General features: G+C 38.0%; 1 protein-coding gene across 1 annotated transcript; it reads right to left on the bottom strand.

Moving 5' to 3' along the window:
- Nucleotides 1-146: 146 nt before the first annotated feature.
- On the bottom strand, nucleotides 147-16960 carry LOC126188747 (uncharacterized). The gene is made up of 4 exons (XM_049930356.1): nucleotides 16835-16960; nucleotides 16175-16289; nucleotides 529-628; nucleotides 147-182 (listed from the first exon to the last, which is right to left on the bottom strand). The coding sequence occupies exons 1-4, from the start codon at nucleotides 16944-16946 to the stop codon at nucleotides 147-149; spliced, it is 363 nt and encodes a 120-aa protein (XP_049786313.1). The 5' UTR covers nucleotides 16947-16960.
- Nucleotides 16961-19096: the final 2136 nt, after the last annotated feature.

Genomic DNA, 19096 nt, shown 5'->3' with positions numbered 1-19096 from the left:
TTATTCAAGCGATTTTGCACTCCCATCATTAGTGTAACATTCGATGCATCACCCATAATGTCTATACTTTCAATGTTTTCTGCCGAACAAAGAATTGTGTGTTTCATCAATGGTGCCAAGATAATGCAACACATAAGCAGTTTAACTTACAGCATCACACACAACACTGTCCCAACTCTTAACTAAGTTACAACACAAATGTTGATTACAACATCGTTCCAGCAAATGAGTCAAATCATGACACTCATTTGAATGAAATTGCATAAGTATGACTCTCCACAAAAATTTTGGTCTATATCTAAATAAGTTATTCTTTCCTTTCACATCATATTTTTCATTATTTTTTTACACCCAATGTGGAAACAGTTTTTAGAACAGTGTATTACAAAACATTCTTCTCAAACTCTCAAAGATGAAGATCTAGTTCGAAATGATTTTATTACTGAGCTCTTTGATCAACATTATTACAACAAACAATCTTCCAAAATGACACCCTGTTATCTACTTTTATATATTGAGGTAACATACCTGCTGGTCTATCATATATTTAGATACATTTCCCATGAGTCTTCTTGTTAAATATATCTCCACTGCATCACTTAATTCAAGTACAATTGTCACTGCGGTGCTGGACAAAGAATAAATGCAGTTAAGTGATACAAATATAGTAGAAAGGAACATGTAAGAAAAGAACTACTGTAATAAATAGTAAACTCTATCCAGAATTTCTCCTTCACTCAGGTATGGCACTGATACTCTATGATAGGTTTGCTCTCATCTGGACTGGAAAGGCTATGGTACTTCATGTGTACAACAAAGCAGTTATGACTTCAGATACATTTCAACTACATCAAATAAACCTTTAACTTTTACTTAGCATGTGAGATCACAATTAAGGCCTTCAGAAAATTTTCTCCATTAAGTAATAACAATATTTCTATGTGTGTAACATTTTGTTGCAAAAATTCATTGAACAGAGGCCTAATTACATTTTGCTTTGTGTACCTAAATTATTCTGTCATTGCAGAAAAACTTAAGCTGTTTCTAAGGTATTTCATTCTAATTTAAGGATGTGTAATAGGTATAGAGTATTTTTTTAGCAATTGGACACTACTATAATATGTGGGCTATCACTGCTAGAGATAGCCTAAAACATCCAACCAAATTGCCACATGCCAACCACTCTTTTATGAGTGCCCACATGGGCACCATTCAGCTGCCTGCATAAGGCCACTTGCTCCCATTGTTTTTACTGGATTTTGATGGACAAGCTGATTTTGGTACATCTGGGGCTAATCACCTGTGTTCTCTCAGAGTCCACTGACACTCATCACTCTTTGTTCCTTCCAGATACCAAGCACAGTTTGCTATGACACAAGAGAGGATATCTGAAGACTACCTACGCACCTTGTTCTGCAGGTGACACTGTTAAGCCCTTTATCCTACACTATGGACATAAACAAAGAAAAAAACTGTCATTTATATACCATAATCTGTTTCTACCATCATACTAAAACTGTGCGCCAGGCAGGACTCTAACCTGGGACTTTTGCCTTTCAAATGCTACTGCTCTATCAACAGAGCTACCCAAGTGCACCTCACAACCTGTCCTCACAGCTTTACACACTTCATCTTCTACCTTACAAATTTGACAGTTCTCCTGCAAAACTTGTGGGACTAGCACTCCTGGAAAGGAGGATATTGCAGAGACTTAGCTTAGCCACAGCCTGGAGTATGCTTCCATAATGAATTTTCATTCTTCTGTGAAACTTCTGTGAAGATGTGGTGCTGGCACATGTAAAGTTGTGAGGTCGGACCATGAATAGGCCATTTTCCTATGTTAAAATTATGGTTCGGATTGTTGTTCTGACTGATTATAACATCTAAATAGCATTTACAGTAAATATTCTCATAAAATATCTGTTATTTTTATGTAATTAAAGTTTAAAAATCATTAAATATCAAGATCTGGTCACGCGATCGAAAACACTCTGTTATTGCATGATGCTCTGATGATGTCACAAGTTAGGAGTAAGACAAAGCTATACTTGTGTTATAGGAGCATTAGCTGAAGTTACGAGGTTTTTATGTACTTTTACTGCAAACAGTTTAATTATTTAGTGGTGGAAAACACAATTACAGCTTTTCAGTAACCATAGAAAGGAATTTTGTGAAAGCTGATATTGGACGCCTTGCAAAAGTTGATGCGTTTATGCTCCCCCCATTTATAGTGGTGATGTATAAAATGACAGATGTTCTTTTTCCCTGCTCCCTGCAATATTATTAAACTAGCTTAAAACTGAGGAACTGTAGAACTTTTGCAAACATGTTTGTATATTATAGCTAGATTGTCGTCTATCAGTCATGAGTTATGACTCAAAGCATGACAAAATTATTCTTAGCAAAACTTGTGCTAATTTCCTGTGTAAAAGGCACTCAGATAGGATATTGCCCCCTCAGGCGTTCTGTAGCACAATGGATAGTGTATTTGACTGCAGTGGAAGAAGTCACGTGTTCGAATCCTGGAAAGGTATTATAGTTTTATGCGAATTACAAAAATAGCATTAGCAAGAACTGATTGTAGCAGTTGTTTCGATTGTGGGATATATATATATATATATATATATATATATATATATAAAAAAAGAAAGATGATGAGACTTACCAAACAAAAGCGCTGGCAGGTCGATAGACACACAAACAAACACAAACATACACACAAAATCTAGCTTTCGCAACCAACGGTTGCCTCGTCAGGAAAGAGGGAAGGAGAAGGAAAGACAAAAGGATATGGGTTTTAAGGGAGAGGGTAAGGAGTCATTCCAATCCCGGGAGCGGAAAGACTTACCTTAGGGGGAAAAAAGGACAGGTATACACTCGCACACACACACATATCCATCCATAGCTTGTATGTATGGATGGATATGTGTGTGTGTGCGAGTGTATACCTGTCCTTTTTTCCCTCTAAGGTAAGTTTTTTTCGCTCCCGGGATTGGAATGACTCCTTACCCTCTCCCTTAAAACCCATATCCTTTTGTCTTTCCTTCTCCTTCCCTCTTTCCTGACGAGGCAACCGTTGGTTGCGAAAGCTAGATTTTGTGTGTATGTTTGTGTTTGTTTGTGTGTCTATCGACCTGCCAGCGCTTTTGTTTGGTAAGTCTCATCATCTTTCTTTTTAAATATATTTTTCCCACGTGGAATGTTTCCCTCTATTATATATATATATATATATATATATATATATATATATATATATATATATATATATATATATATATATATATATATATAGCTTCACATTAGTCTTAGTCTGAGAAATGGAAAACAGAGGATAAATGCATTTACTTTGTGAGCAAACAATTCACTTTTTTGGAAAGCACTATTAGTAGTGAAGATATCACCATAAATTCACAGTATAATGACTTGCAGGACTATGAGGCTACATGGAGAGATATAAAGCGTGTACAACATGCAGCTGACACAAACGTTAAGGGCTGTGATGTTTGTGAGTGTAAATTAACATTAGCGTCTGAAGCAGTCTTACTTCATCTTTATGTATGATGATGAAACTGCAAAAGCTTAAACATAAAGGATCCCAGCTAGACAGTTGAAGTTACACAAACATTATTTCTAACAAAGTAAAAAGTGAGTGGTCACATTAACTAGAAAATATCTTTTTGAATGTGTCATGTATGAACAGTAATTGCAAATGTAAGTGCATGTAAACAGCAAGGAAAATACAATAGTAGTCTGTTTCTGATCAGTGTGGTGAAGTTTTGTAATTGTGATTTGGTTTTCATACGAAAGGACTCTCGAGTCGTTTTACAAATAAGTTAAAATGTTCTTTCGAGGTAGATTCGAGCCAGCGATTTGTGGACACCATCTTATAAAACTTAATGATTTACCATTCTAACAACTAAGCTACTGAATAACTGGGGTATAGTTAGGTGAAAAGATAATTTTCACTTGGAGTTTAATTTAGTTGAATAACACTATCCTTTGTTATAACAGTGGGACGGCATATCTCGGAGACAAGTTAATGTTAACTTCACAGTGTAAGACATTTTTAATTAACTTTGTGAACTTGCGCATCGCCATGGGTGCAATTTGCCGATCACATTTTACATATCTTCTCATTCTCATAACACTCAAAAACAACTTTTCAGGAGTTTTTGTAATTTATTTTTACAGTATGGTACTGCACACCATTTGTAACCCACCTCCTCAAATTTAAATTCCAAAACAAGACGTCACTGTGAATTAGCATTATGACAGTTGGAACAGCAAGCAAGCCAGTGACGTCACAAGCATTAAATGACTCGAGTGGAGCATTTTAGCAGGCATTCAAATGGTCTGAATCTCAGTTCCGTCTTTAAAGAATAATACTGAAATTCAAGACGAAAAAAAGCATTTTAGGAGCATAAAATGGCATAATCAATCATTTAAGACAATTTCCAGAAAACAGTCAAATGCCCTATTTTGCTCAGATAGCTCAGTTGGTGGAGCACTTGTCCACGAAAGGTAGAAGTCTCAGGTTCAAGTCTCAGTGTAGCGCACAGTTTTAATCTGCAGGGAAGTTTCATAACAATGCAAACTCCACTGCAGAGTGAACATTCATTCTGTTTCTGCCAAGTTCACTAACTGCAATCATACATAGCACCATTTGAGGTTTCTACCCAAACACAGTTCTGTGAAACCTAATTGAGACTGCAAGGTGAAAGTATCCATTTACCTAATCTTTCATAAGTTAGCATGCAGTTTACACACTAATTATTAATGCAAAGCCGATAACATTTTGTTAGAAGTAAAAACTTTAGGGTATCTCTCTAAACATAAAAGATTTATTAGGCATGGTACTTCAGTGTTACACTCCAACATCAATATCCAGTATTCTTCATAACATCCACTGGCAAACACTGTGACCTCACATTTTGCTACTTGCACTTTGTATCATAGGGATGCTAGTTGCTTATGTCTGTAGCACATTCTAAATGGAAGAAAATCCGAGTGAGATTCTGCTTTACTAAAAAAGATTGCTACCAAAATGGTCATCATCATAATCAACCCCAATTTGAAGTTTTGAAATGCAGCTACACAGTAGATGAAAAATTTGACATGTTATCTTTTGAACAAAAATTCTATGAATTTGTGGTGAACTAATGCCACACAAACCTCCTGTAAACTGTATTCACGTAGGCGCAATAGTAATGAAACAAAACGCTTCAGTAAGTAACACCAAGATGTAAAATGGAGTTTAAAATTATACATCTGGTACTAGTTTAAAATTATACAGCTGGTGCTCTAAATTATGTTTTCTATCACAGTAATGGGAAATAAATTAATTATAAAAATAACTGGCCTCTTTTTATCAGTAAACATATTGTTATGTGTTGTCAACATTTCTGCTACTAAAGTAGCATCTATAATGCAGACTGTAAAGTAAGCAGCCAAGCGTTACATTTTTTCTCTGTAGCAATTCATTCACATATCTGACATAAAAATATACTTGCAATAACTTTCACGTAAATAATAATAAACCTGCCATTGATCCAAATATAGGTTTGAACATCACAACTTTACTAATCATGGCCCTATTCAAGATGGTGTCCCCTTGTGTTCCTCTGTTTTGTGAACTTATTTGTCGCCTAGTTAGTTATAGGGGGTCCTCCAGGTTACCATGGAATTTGAACCATGATGATACTTGGCATTTTTCACATTCACAAATCACTGCCAGAGGAGACACAAACAACAAGCGATAGAAAAAATCCTAGGGCCATAAATGGATCAAAACCTGAATATTTGTATTTGTAGTTTAGCTCATGCCCATTGAGATGCCGACCCACACAACTTTTAATAACCCAGATGAAAATATACAATCACTTTTTAGAATAACAGTGATTGACTAATACAAATGTTTCTCACATTTATTTAGTAAATATTAATGAACAAAGATATGGGTTTCGTCACACACAAATAAAATATCTGTGCAGAAATGCACATAAGTGACACACATCTACTATTCACTAAATATATACACTACTCATTAAGTTTGTGTCTTGAATTCAATGTTAATTGCTATCTTTTTTTGGATTTTATAAAATGCACAATGAATACCATTTAAATACTCTTTACGTGCAAAATTACTTTTCTTCATAAGAAACATCTTAAGACTTTTTCAAAGTCTTTGAATTTCCCACAGTTCTTTAGTATACATGGTCAATTTACTATACAGTTTTATTTCTTAGTATCCTATACCGTTTGGAGTTCTAAAGTTAATGTATCCTTCCTAGGTGCAAAAATTCACAGAGGCTCGTGTTGGGTTTGTGAATAAAGATGAAAGTGGGATTTAAAAACAAAAATAAAGAGAGAGACAGACAACTTCTCCTCCAGGCCCTGCAGGTCTAGGGATGTCAACCAACCACCACGTCACCCTCTGCCACATGGTGTCATGTAGATCTGGTATGGAGTGGCATGTGGTCAGCGCACCACTCTCCAGCTCACGTTGCTGAACACAGAGCCGATACTACTCACTCAAGTAGCTTCTCAATTGGCATCACGAGACTGAGTCCCCCCCCCATACCAGTTCTCCCACCAAGGAACAATCCTTGGCAGTTCCAGAAATCAAAACCAGGTCCTCCGCATGGACATCATTTAAGCTTACCACTACGCTACAGATACTGACTGAAATGGCATAGCGATGGATAATTTTTCTGATGAAACTAATGTTACAAAAATATCTTGACTGGAGACAGTCGAGATCCATATCTCCATAAGTCACTCAAAGTAATCAGCTGATTTATTCTTGTTTGCTGAGAGCCTTCTCCTGTTCTATGGTCAGTCCGATTGAGTACTAAAACAAACAATAAATAAATAAATAAAACTGGTTATTCCAGGGTACTTACAACTATTATTATTATTATTATCATATAACAAGCACTTTCAGGATATGGCAAGTAGATGAAATAACTATCCACTTTAGTTAATCATGTTGTTGTTGTGGTCTTCAGTCCTGAGACTTGTTTGATGCAGCTCTCCATGCTACTCTATCCTGTGCAAGCTTCTTCATCTCCCAGTACCTACTGCAACCAACATCCTTCCGAATCTGCTTAGTGCATTCATCTCTTGGTCTCCCCCTACGATTTTTACCCTCCACGCTGCCCTCCAATACTAAATTGGTGATCCCTTGATGCCTCAGAACATGTCCCACCAACTGATACCTTCTTCTGGTCAAGTTGTGCCACAAACTTCTCTTCTCCCCAATTCTATTCAATACATCCTCATTAGTTATGTGATCTAACCATCTAATCTTCAGCATTCTTCTGTAGCACCACATTTCGAAAGCTTCTATTCTCTTCTCGTCCAAACTATTTATCGTCCATGTTTCACTTCCATACATGGCTACACTCCATACAAATACTTTCAGAAATGACTTCCTGACACTTAAATCTATACTCGATGTTATACAATTTCTCTTCTTCAGAAACGCTTTCCTTGCCATTGTCAGTCTACATTTTATATCCTCTCTACTTCGTCCATCATCAGTTATTTTGCTCCCCAAATAGCAAAACTCCTTCACTACTTTAAGTGTGTCATTTCCTAATCCAATTCCCTCAGCATCACCCGACTTAATTTGACTACATTCCATTATCCTCATTTTGCTTTTGTTGATGTTCATCTTATATACTCCTTTCAAGATGCTATCCATTCCGTTAAACTGCTCTTCCAAGTCCTTTGCTGTCTCTGACAGAATTACAATGTCATCGGCGAACCTCAATGTTTTTATTTCTTCTCCATGGATTTTAATACCTACTCCGAATTTTTCTTCTGTTTTCTTTACTGCTTGCTCAATATACTGATTGAATAACATCGGGGAGAGGCTACAACCCTGTCTTACTCCCTTCCCAACCACTGCTTCCCTTTCATGTCCCTCGACTCTTATAACTGCCATCTGGTTTCTGTACAAATTGTAAATAGTCTTTCGCTCCCTGTATTTTACTCCTGCCACCTTTAGAATTTGAAAGAGAGTATTCCAGTCAACATTGTCAAAAGCTTTCTCTAAATCTACGAATGCTAGAAATGTAGGTTTGCCTTTTCTTAATCTTTCTTCTAAGATAAGTCGTAAGGCCAGTATTGCCTCACGTGTTCCAGTATTTCTACGGAATCCAAACTGACCTTCCCCAAAGTCGGCTTCTACTAGTTTTTCCATTCGTCTGTAAAGAATTCGTGTTAGTATTTTGGAGCTGTGGCTTATTAAACTGATTGTTCGGTAATTTTCACATCTGTCAACATCTGCTTACTTTGGGATCGGAATTATTATATTCTTCTTGAAGTCTGAGGGTATTTCGCCTGTTTCATACATCTTGCTCACCAGATGGTAGAGTTTTGTCAGGACTGGCTCTCCCAAGGCTGTCAGTAGTTCCAATGGAATGTTGTCTACTCCGGGGGCCTTGTTACGACTCAGGTCTTTCAGTGCTCTGTCAAACTCTTCACGCAGTATCGTATCTCCCATTTCATCTTCGTCTACATCCTCTTCCATTTCCATAATATTGTCCTCAAGTACATCGCCCTTGTATAGACCCTCTATATACTCCTTCCACCTTTCTGCTTTCCCTTCTTTGCTTAGAACTGGGTTTCCATCTGAGCTCTTGATGTTCATACAAGTGGTTCTCTTATCTCCAAAGGTCTCTTTAATTTTCGTGTACGCAGTATCTATCTTACCCCTAGTGAGATAAGCCTCTACATCCTTACATTTGTCCTCTAGCCATCCCTGCTTAGCAATTTTGCACTTCCTGTCGATCTCATTTTTGAGTACCTTCACTACTTCATCCCTCAAAGCTGCCCATTCTTCTTCTACTGTATTTCTTTCCCCCATTCCTGTCAATTGTTCCCTTATGCTCTCCCTGAAACTCTGTACAACCTCTGGTTCTTTCAGTTTATCCAGGTCCCATCTCATTAAATTCCCACCTTTTTGCAGTTTCTTCAGTTTTAATCTACAGGTCATAACTAATAGATTGTGGTCAGAGTCCACATCTGCCCCTGGAAATGTCTTACAATTTAAAACCTGGTTCCTGAATCTTTGTCTTACCATTATATAATCTATCTGATACCTTTTAGTATCTCCAGGGTTCTTCCATGTATACAACCTTCTATCATGATTCTTAAACCAAGTGTTAGCTATGATTAAGTTGTGCTCTGTGCAAAATTCTACCAGGCGGCTTCCTCTTTCATTTCTTAGCCCCAATCCATATTCACCTACTACGTTTCCTTCTCTTCCGTTTCCTACACTCGAATTCCAGTCATCCATGACTATTAAATTTTCGTCTCCCTTCACTATCTGAATAATTTATTTTATTTCATCATACATTTCTTCAATTTCTTCGTCATCTGTGGAGCTAGTTGGCATATAAACTTGTACTACTATAGTAGGTGTGGGCTTCGTATCTATCTTGGCCACAATAATGTGTTCACTATGCTGTTTGTAGTAGCTTACCTGCATTCCTATTTTCCTATTCATTATTAAACCTACTCCTGCATTACCCCTATTTGACTTTGTGTTTATAACCCTGTATTCACCTGACCAGAAGTCTTGTTCCTCCTGCCACCGAATTTCACTAATTCCCACTATATCTAACTTTAACCTATCCATCTCCCTTTTTAAATTTTCTAACCTACCTGCCCGATTAAGGGATCTGACATTCCACGCTCCGATCCGTAGGACGCCAGTTTTCTTTCTCCTGATAACGACATCCTCTTGAGTAGTCCCCGCCCAGAGATCCGAATGGGGGACTATTTTACCTCCGGAATATTTTACCCAAGAGGACGCCATCATCATTTAATCATACAGTAAAGCTGCATGCCCTCGGGAAAAATTACGGCCGTAGTTTCCCCTAGCTTTCAGCCGTTCGCAGTACCAGCACAGCAAGGCCGTTTTGGTTATTGTTACAAGGCCAGATCAGTCAATCATCCAGACTGTTGCCCTTGCAACTACTGAAAAGGCTGCTGCCCCTCTTCAGGAACCACACGTTTGTCTGGCCTCTCAACAGATACCCCTCCATTGTGGTTGTACCTACGGTACGGCTATCTGTATCGCTGAGGCACGCAAGCCTCCCCACCAACGGCAAGGTCCATGGTTCGTGGGGGGTAGTTAATCATATTCATGCCTAAACTTTTGTGTTGGTTATAGCTGACTGAGTATTACTACACCAAGGACTTTGTGCAGTGGTAGGTATGGTGTCTTTATATCGTTGTTATCAAACAGAATTTTGTCTCGCAGCCTGACACTGTCTGGGAAAAACCACACCACAAATAACCAATATGGGATTCCTATAACAATAGCTTTTACTTCTGATATATTTGAGATCTCTGTTGAAATCTGAAATTTCATTTTGAGCCTTTTATTATTAAGATTTAAATGGAAACACTTGCTTACTACTCTCCCCAATCCTAGTGCCTCTAACTAATGGAAAAGTACTCTTGGTAAACTAACAGTTTTATCTTTTTTATGTTGTGATGAAACTCTGAGTTGTACATCTACATCTATACTCTGCAAAGCACCTTTAATGGCAGAGGATACTTCCCATTGTACCATTTATTAGGGTTTCTTCCTATTCCATTCACATATGAAGCACAGAAAGAATGATTGTTTGAATGCCTCTGAGCATGCAGCAATTATTCTAATCTTATATTCACAATCCCTATGTGAGTGTTATGTTTCCTAGGATCATTATTCAAAGGCAGTTCTTGAACCTCTGTTAATAGACTTTCTCAGGATGGTTTACATCTTCAAGAGTCTTCCAGTTCAGTTCTTTTAGTAGCTATTTGACACTCTCCCATGGATAAAACAAACCTTTGTCCATTCATGCTACCCTTCTCTGTATACCTTCAATGTCCCCTGTTAGTTCTATTTGGTATGGGTCCCACACACTTGAGTAATATTCTAGAATTGGTCACATGAGTGAATTGTGAGCAATCTCCTTTTTAGACTGGTTGCACTTTCCCAGTATTCTACCAATAAACTGAAGTCTGCCACCTGCTTTACCCATGACTGAGCTATGAGATCATTCCATTTCATATCCCTACACAGTGTTAAACTTCAGATATTTGTCTTAGTTGACCAATTGCAACAGTGACTCACTAATATTATAGTCATAGAATACTCCGTCTTTTTGTTTTGTAAAGTGCACAATTTTACATTTCCGAACATTTAAAGCAAGTTGTAAATCTTTGCACCACTCTGAAATCTAAATTAATATTTATGCATCACTTTCAATAGTGCTTCATTATAGATAAATGCATCATCTGCAAAAAGTCAGAGGTAACTATTAATACTGTCTGCAAGGTCACTAATATACAACATGAACGGCAAGTGTCCAAACACTCCTCTCTGGGGCACACCTGAAGTTACATTTGACGATGAGTCTCCATCCAAGACAACATGCTGCATCCTCCCTAGCAAAAAGGCCTCAATTCAGCCACAAATTTCACTCGATACCCCATATGATCGTACTTTTGACAATAAGCATATGTGAGGTACTGAGTCAAATGCTTTCCCAAAAGCAAGAAATGTGGCATCTGCCTGACTGCCTTTATAAAAAGCTTTCAGTATGCCATGTGAGAAAAGTGTTGAGTTGAGTTTCACATGATCGATGTTTTCAGAATCCAAACTATTTGGCATTGATGTCACTCTGTTCAAGATACCGTGTCATTGTTTGAACACGGAATATGTTATAACATTCTACTACAAATTGATGTCAAAGATATAGGACAGTAGTTTTATGGATCACTTCTACTGCCCTTCTTGTAGATGGATGTGGCTTGTGCTTTTTTCCAGGAACTGAGCACGGTTTGTTGTTCAAGGGACCAAGAATAGATTATTGTTAGAATTGGGGCTAATCTAGCTGTAAATTCAGTATAGAATCTGACAGGAATTCCATCGGGGCCTGGAGCTTTGTTTGATTTCAATGATTTCAGCTGTTTCTCAACATCACTCACTCACACTATTACTTATTTCATTCATCTTTTCAGTGGTTTGGTGATTAAACTGGGACAATTCTCCTGGGTTTTCCTTCACAATGGAACATTTGAAAATGGAGTTTGGCATTTCAGCTTTTGCTTTACTACCTTCAATTTCAATTCCTGTCTCATTCGCTTGGAACTGGACACTAACTTGTTTCAAACGCAAAAGCTACCTGAAATAAATAAACCATTTATAATGTATGTTACGAGTTCATTTGTGCTAGCAATATATTACTTGAGCACCAACACCAAAAGTTCATCTAAGTTTGAGGATTTTCTTATTTTTAAAAATGTGTACTGTGTGTCTGATTTCCACTCCATAGCAGATAACAACAATAGTGAATTTGGTGAAAGTTTCTGCTGGGCAGTGTATACAATCCTGAGAAGTTTTGCTGTACCTTTGTTGACATTCTGATGAAATCAATTCTTTGTGAAACTTGCTAGTTGCCTTGGGTTAGTAATTATTTTTTTTGTCTTACTATCAATTTATTACCATCTGACTTCTCATTTCTGATTCAATTTTTACAGCTGTCCAAACCGCACACACTCTGGAGCCCTTGAATTACAGATGGTTGCTGTGTTGAAGATTAACACCTAAGCCTATGCAGGAAACCCAATTCCCTGGTGGTTTATGTACTGAGATGTCAGATCTATATCAGGACTAGAACAACTACAGCAAGAGTTTGGTCACACCCTCTGCCCTGTGAAAAATTACTCAGCTACCTCATCTGCAGACAACAATTCCGGCATGTAACAGAACAGTTGTGATTTGTTCTTTCCTTTGTTTCGCAGTGCAGTGTATTTCTTTTACGGAATGTGTGGAGCTAATTGAGAAATTGCTTATGAAAGTAATAAGACTGTTATGAACCTGCGCATTAACAGGGAGCTTATGAATGTATTCAGCATGAAACTGTACAACTGCTGCTAGAGGAGCCATATTGCACTTGCACTTAACTGCAAACTGACAACGACCCCTCTTTCCTTGTTCAATTATCAATCACTTTGTTATTCTGATCCAGGTATAGTATTGGCCACAGACACCAGCACATTTACTCACAGCCAGATTGTGCATGCCCTAATCAAACGATACTCTTATCTCTGATGTCATGCACGCACTGTGTAAATAATCTAAATGAGAATCTCAAACTAAACTGCCACCACCAGCATCAACTGCTGGGCAGCAACATGTTGATGGCAGTAGTCAATATCATACCATCATGCACTGTAACAATAGACTGATGGGCCTTGGTGCAGCAAATTGTTCACTGCTTTACTGTTAGACAACAATAACCAATGAGTAGCTTATTAATTACCACTACCTCCCCTCCCCCCCCCCTCCCCCCAATGGGACAAGGAAGCCATTGTCCAACAAACACTGAAGGTCATCACTGGATACTCTTAGCATTGGAAAAGAATGCTTAGACTCATGAGTTGTATTAAACATTGATGATTGCTTATGGCACAGTTAGGGTATGTTGAAAACCACATGAAATGAATCTTCTTACTTGCGCAAATAGCAATGTTCAGGCAACTAGCAGAGACACTCTCTTATTCTCTTCTGCAACATGTTCATGTGGGACGAAACAGAGCCTCACATTGCTGGTGTCGTCTTTCACAACTCACAATATAGCATTTTACTATAACCAATCAAAAATATCAGGTTTTATTTTATTTAATGATTTTCACTCATTTGCTTGTATGCAATACAGTGCACTAGACAATATTGGACTTGGCCTAAATGTAGTGTCTATTTGTATGTACATATACTATTGTTCAAGTAGTCTATAAAACAGAAGCAATGACATTGAAGGTATTTTCTAATGGCTCTTTCAAATGTGTTTATATGTATAATATACATTTTAAATCATCTGGCAACTTGCTGAACGGTTTTATTCCCATACAGTTTGTACCTCACTGTACAGGGTTTGTGCACAAGGTAATGAGTACTACATTTTTCTAACAGATTTGCATGACAGGGGAGCACTCAATCCAAACGGGGTCAAAGGAAGGGAAAGTCACCTTCAAAAGGCACCTATCATCACTCGCTTAAGAGCTTCTGTGCACTTCACTTAATCATTTTAGTGTACCTCCGACACACGATCAGTCGAGTAGTGCCACACCGTCATAAGATTATGTGTGGGACTCAGAAAATCAGGTACGAAGATGTTAGCCATGAGCCAGTGAGTATTTGAAAGAAAGCCTATCAAAAGCTGCTGTTTTGAAACAGCATAAGTGCTTCACATACGGCTGAGAGAGTACGAAAGACAAACCCTATGAGCAGCAATGAGGACAATGTGTAATGCATGCATGATGCTTTGAACTCAGACTGGTGTTTAAGTAATCGAATCATCAGACTACATGGAAACTGATAAAATGGCTGTGCAAAGGGTCACCAAAGTAAGCCAGGCATTGTCACCAGTTAGAAGATTGCTGTTCAGTGACTACTTGTACTGGAACAGCATTATAATGCTTCCACAGTCTCAATACAGCCTGGATGTGATTCCAGGAGACTTTTTTTCTATTCTTCTATGTATGACAGCTCTCAAAGCACAATGTAGCAGAGGTCAAAGGTTTCAACACACTGCTTCAAGGAGTTTCTGAAAATGGACTTCCAGGACACCTTCCATGCATGGAGAACTCATTGGCAAAAGTTTGTTGATCCTCAAGGGTCACATTTTGAATAGTTTTCATTGTTTTTAGTGATATCTTCAATAAAATTTTCCTCAAACATGAACTCAGTTTTTTAATATAAACCTAATATGGACTGGTGTATACATAAGTTTCCTTCTACTCTAGTATTCATGACCCTGTATCTCTCATTTTTTGTGAAACTAACACTGCTACTCATATTTACTTTTAATACACATTATGCATGGCTGTTTGCCCAAACCTCACTACAGATCACTTATACCTTGAACAAGATAGTACACCATCCCAGATGATGTCATAAAGTGTGGAAACTAGGTGCAGCGCAACAAAGATTTTACGAGGTTTGTAATGGTATGCATAAAAATGTCTTTCATAAAAGCTGTGGACCAAAACCTAAAGAAGAGCTGTTAAGGATATCTGTGATGCCATCAAGTAATAAGTGCATTTCTTGGATACAATTCTGGCCAATCTGCTTGAGGTGTGGGTAGTTGGTGAGTAGTCATGGATCAGAAAGGCTTCCAACGTCTCTCAGAACCCACGCTATGATACATTGTATCATCAGGATGAAACAAGGTGATACACACTACCTCGTTGGTGCATCCAATTCAACTGCTCACAAGTGTATTATTGTTAAATTAACTAGTATTATAATGACGTTATATCTACATACATAACTGATCATTTCAGCAGAATAATTTTCTACTGGCGTAGATACTAGAAGTAAGAATGATGGCCACTGATTTGACACATATTACACTGGTACCAGTTGAGACTGTCGGTAGATGTGGTTTCCAGAGACAAAAGATACACGGGCTTTAAAAAAATAAAGGTTTTTTTTGCATAACAGACAAGACTGAAATCCCATGATTTAGCCTAAGACAAACAACATCTGCAACCCTAACAGGGAAGCTGTTGAAGTATGGCCTTTATTTCATTACTTACTCAGTATTCGTAAGTCATGATAAACCTCCAGGATATGAACAAGTAATTAATTATTTTAATAAAGCAATCAAAACACTAATAGTGACCTTTACCTTACCAAAAGATATCTCAGGTGCAGCAATCACTCTCTATTTTTTGGTCAATTATTTACATGATCCTGTGTGTGTGTGTGTGTGTGTGTGTGTGTGTGTGTGTGTGTGTGTGTGTGCGCGCAGAGGGGGAGTGGTTGTTTTCATCAATACACTCGCTTAGAAATTTCAGTGATTCCAGCAGATGATTATAGATGTATCAGATTTCATGAACAATTCTATACCACATTTTACCCAAATAAAACAGGTAAGAACTCTATTGATGGGCTTGTAATATCAGTACACGCCAACGTTCAAATATTTTCAGATTACACTAAAAATAAAGCATTGCTTACAGAAAAAAACGAACAAAGTGACTATATCATTACTTCCTAAAATTGCCCACTTTTATGTCTTTCACTCGAATCACAATAAATCTGTAACTCCATTGCACATACTTACTCCTCTATTACAAGACTACAAATAAAACGGGTGTTTACCTTCTAGAATCGAGGGTGCTTGTACTGTGTGCCAAATGAGACACCTGGTGAGCACGTAAATGGCTTGTTTTCACACAAGCACCAAAACTGACAGCATCCATAAAATTTGATTTACCTAGTCAGAGAACTGCATTTTAGAAAGTGACTGATTCTCTAGAAAACACACAAATACATACTTAGGTAATTAAAACAGCACGACGACAGAAAAAGGCGAGAATGTGGCAGTAAGATTAAAAATAGGTCAGATGCAAGCCTACAACAAAATTTGTAATAAACTACACATTACTTCATGTAATTACAACAAACCGATGCTGTAGTAGAATGTGACTTGAGATATTTATATTGTTGCCTTTTATCCCACAGCACAATTTTTATACGCAAAACAAATCGTCCAATTAAAATTATCTTCTAATAAGGCTATTAAGCTCACTGTAAACTCACATGCATGACGTTTCCCCCTTTAAAGTCACGAAAAGATAATACGAAAATTGACAAATCCACAGACTGATATGCAAATGTGTTCCTTCTGACACTTCGAATATTTGCACGCGTCATCATGTTGTTTTCATCAACCTGCTTCCTTTATTATTACTGGCAAAACTATATCTCTTAAAAACTATTTTCATGATACCCAGACTTGGTAATCTACATCCACATTACCTGAGCCATTTGGACCAGTCACAACTGAAAACTGTTTCAAAGGACCAATTCTATTTAAGCCTCTAAACGACTTGAAGTTCTCAATTTCCACTCTCTTTAATTTCGCAGTCATTGCGCCTCCTTCGAAGTTCAACAATGTCTTCGTACAACTCGTGCGTCAATTGCTCTGCCCCGGAAAATGGCGGGAAAAAATTAGCCAATTGAAATTGTATCAGCCGGAAACCAATGTTGAACAGGTAGCACAGTTCGACCAAATATGGTTAATGATATCGACTCTTAATGAATTCTTTCATTTATTCTCCATAGACCAATACAGGATTTCTTCTGGGCTCTAGATATATTTTATATTTTCTGTCAACAATTACTTCTTAATGGCAGCAGAACACGTAGTTTGTAGGGATGCCTTAAATGGTGCTATGTGTTTATTACAAAGAGCTAATCCCAATACATATGACACAATTTGTATTGCCCTGTCACTATTACTGGAGTTAAAAATACGATCAAGGCTTTAAAAAATAAAAATTCGACAGGTTTTGACAACATTTCACCTAAAATTCTAAAACATTGTAGTGTTGTTGGGTTGTTTTTGGGGAAGGAGACCAGACAGCGAGGTCATCGGTCTCATCGGATTAGGGAAGGATGGGGAAGGAAGTCGGCCGTGCCCTTTCAGAGGAATCATCCCGGCATTTGCCTGAAGTGATTTAGGAAAATCACGCAAAACCCAAATCAGGATGGCCAGACGCGGGATTGAACCGTCGTCCTCCCGAATGCGAGAAACATTGTAGTGAGCACATATGTCAAGTTCTGTGTCACATTTTTAATGAGTCTATGCAGCAAGGTGTTGTTCCAGAGAGATTAACGCTTTCCATTGTGAAACCACTTTTCAAAAAGAGTGACAAAACGAAATTATCTCATTACTGTCCAATATTACTACTAACAAGGGAACCTCCCCATCGCACCCCCCTCAGATTTGGTTATAAGTTGGCACAGTGGATAGGCCTTGAAAAACTGAACAAACAACAATCGAGAAAACAGGAAGAAGATGTGTGGAACTATGAAAAAAATAACCAAAATATACATACTGAGTAGTCCATGGCAAGATAAGCAACTTCAACGACAGTCTGAGCACAGGAGTGCCGTGTTCCCGTGGTTAGCGTGAGCAGCTGCGAAGCGAGAGGTCCTTGGTTCAAGTCTTCTGTCGAGAGAAAAGTTTAATTTTTTATTTTCAGACAATTATTATCTGACAAACTCTCATGTTTTCATCACTTTTTGGGAGTGATTATCACATACACAAGAAAACCTAAATCAGGCAAGGTAGAAGAATCTTTTTACCCATTCGCCAAGTGTGCAAGCTAGGTGGGTCGACAACATATTCCTGCCATGTGATGCACATGCCGTCACCTGTGTCGTATAGAATATATCAGACGTGATTTCCTGTGGAAGAATCGGTTGACCTATGACCTTGCGATCAAATGTTTTCGGTTCCCATTGGAGATGCACTTCCTTTCGTCTACTAATCGCACGGTTTTGCGGTGCGGTCGCAAAACACAGACACTAAACTTATTACAGTGAACAGAGACGTCAATGAACGAACGGACAGATCATAACTTCGCGAAAATAAAAAATTAAAATTTTCTCCCAAGGGAAGACTTGAACCAAGGACCCCTTGTTCCACAGCTGCTCACTCTAACCACAGGACCACTGCGCTCCTGTGCTGACATAGTCCTCAATGTTACCTATGCTGCCCATGGACTACTCAGTTTGTATATTTTGCATATTTTTTTCATAGTTCCACACAACTTCTTCCTGTTTTCTCGATTGATCTGTGTTCAGTTTTTCAAGGCCTATCCACTGTGCCTACTTATAACTAAATCTGAGGGGGGTGCGATGGGGAGGTTCCCTTGTAAGTAGTTTCTCAAAAGTATTGGATAAGTATAAAAAATTGTAGAACATTTTAACAACCACAACATACTCAACGGAAACCAGTTTGGTTGCCAAAAAGGTAAATCAACCAACCAGGCTATTTTTTCTCTCACAAATAAAATTTTAGAGCCTATAAATAATAAAATGTCAATTATCGGAATCTTCTGTAACTTGCCAAAGGCCTCTGACTGTGTAGGCCACAACATTCTCTTACAGAAGGCTAAGTCTTATGGCTTGAGAGGTAGCATTGGTAGGTGGATTGAATCATATATACAAAACAGAAAACAGAAGGTGATAACTAATGGTGCTGATGATAGCCCTGTCTCACCTGATTGGGGC

This window comes from Schistocerca cancellata, chromosome 5 (genome assembly GCF_023864275.1).
Source record: "Schistocerca cancellata isolate TAMUIC-IGC-003103 chromosome 5, iqSchCanc2.1, whole genome shotgun sequence".
NCBI classification, from domain to species: domain Eukaryota; kingdom Metazoa; phylum Arthropoda; class Insecta; order Orthoptera; family Acrididae; genus Schistocerca; species Schistocerca cancellata.
Note: the sequence above shows the minus strand (reverse complement) of the source record. Positions and strands in the feature narration are given on the sequence as shown.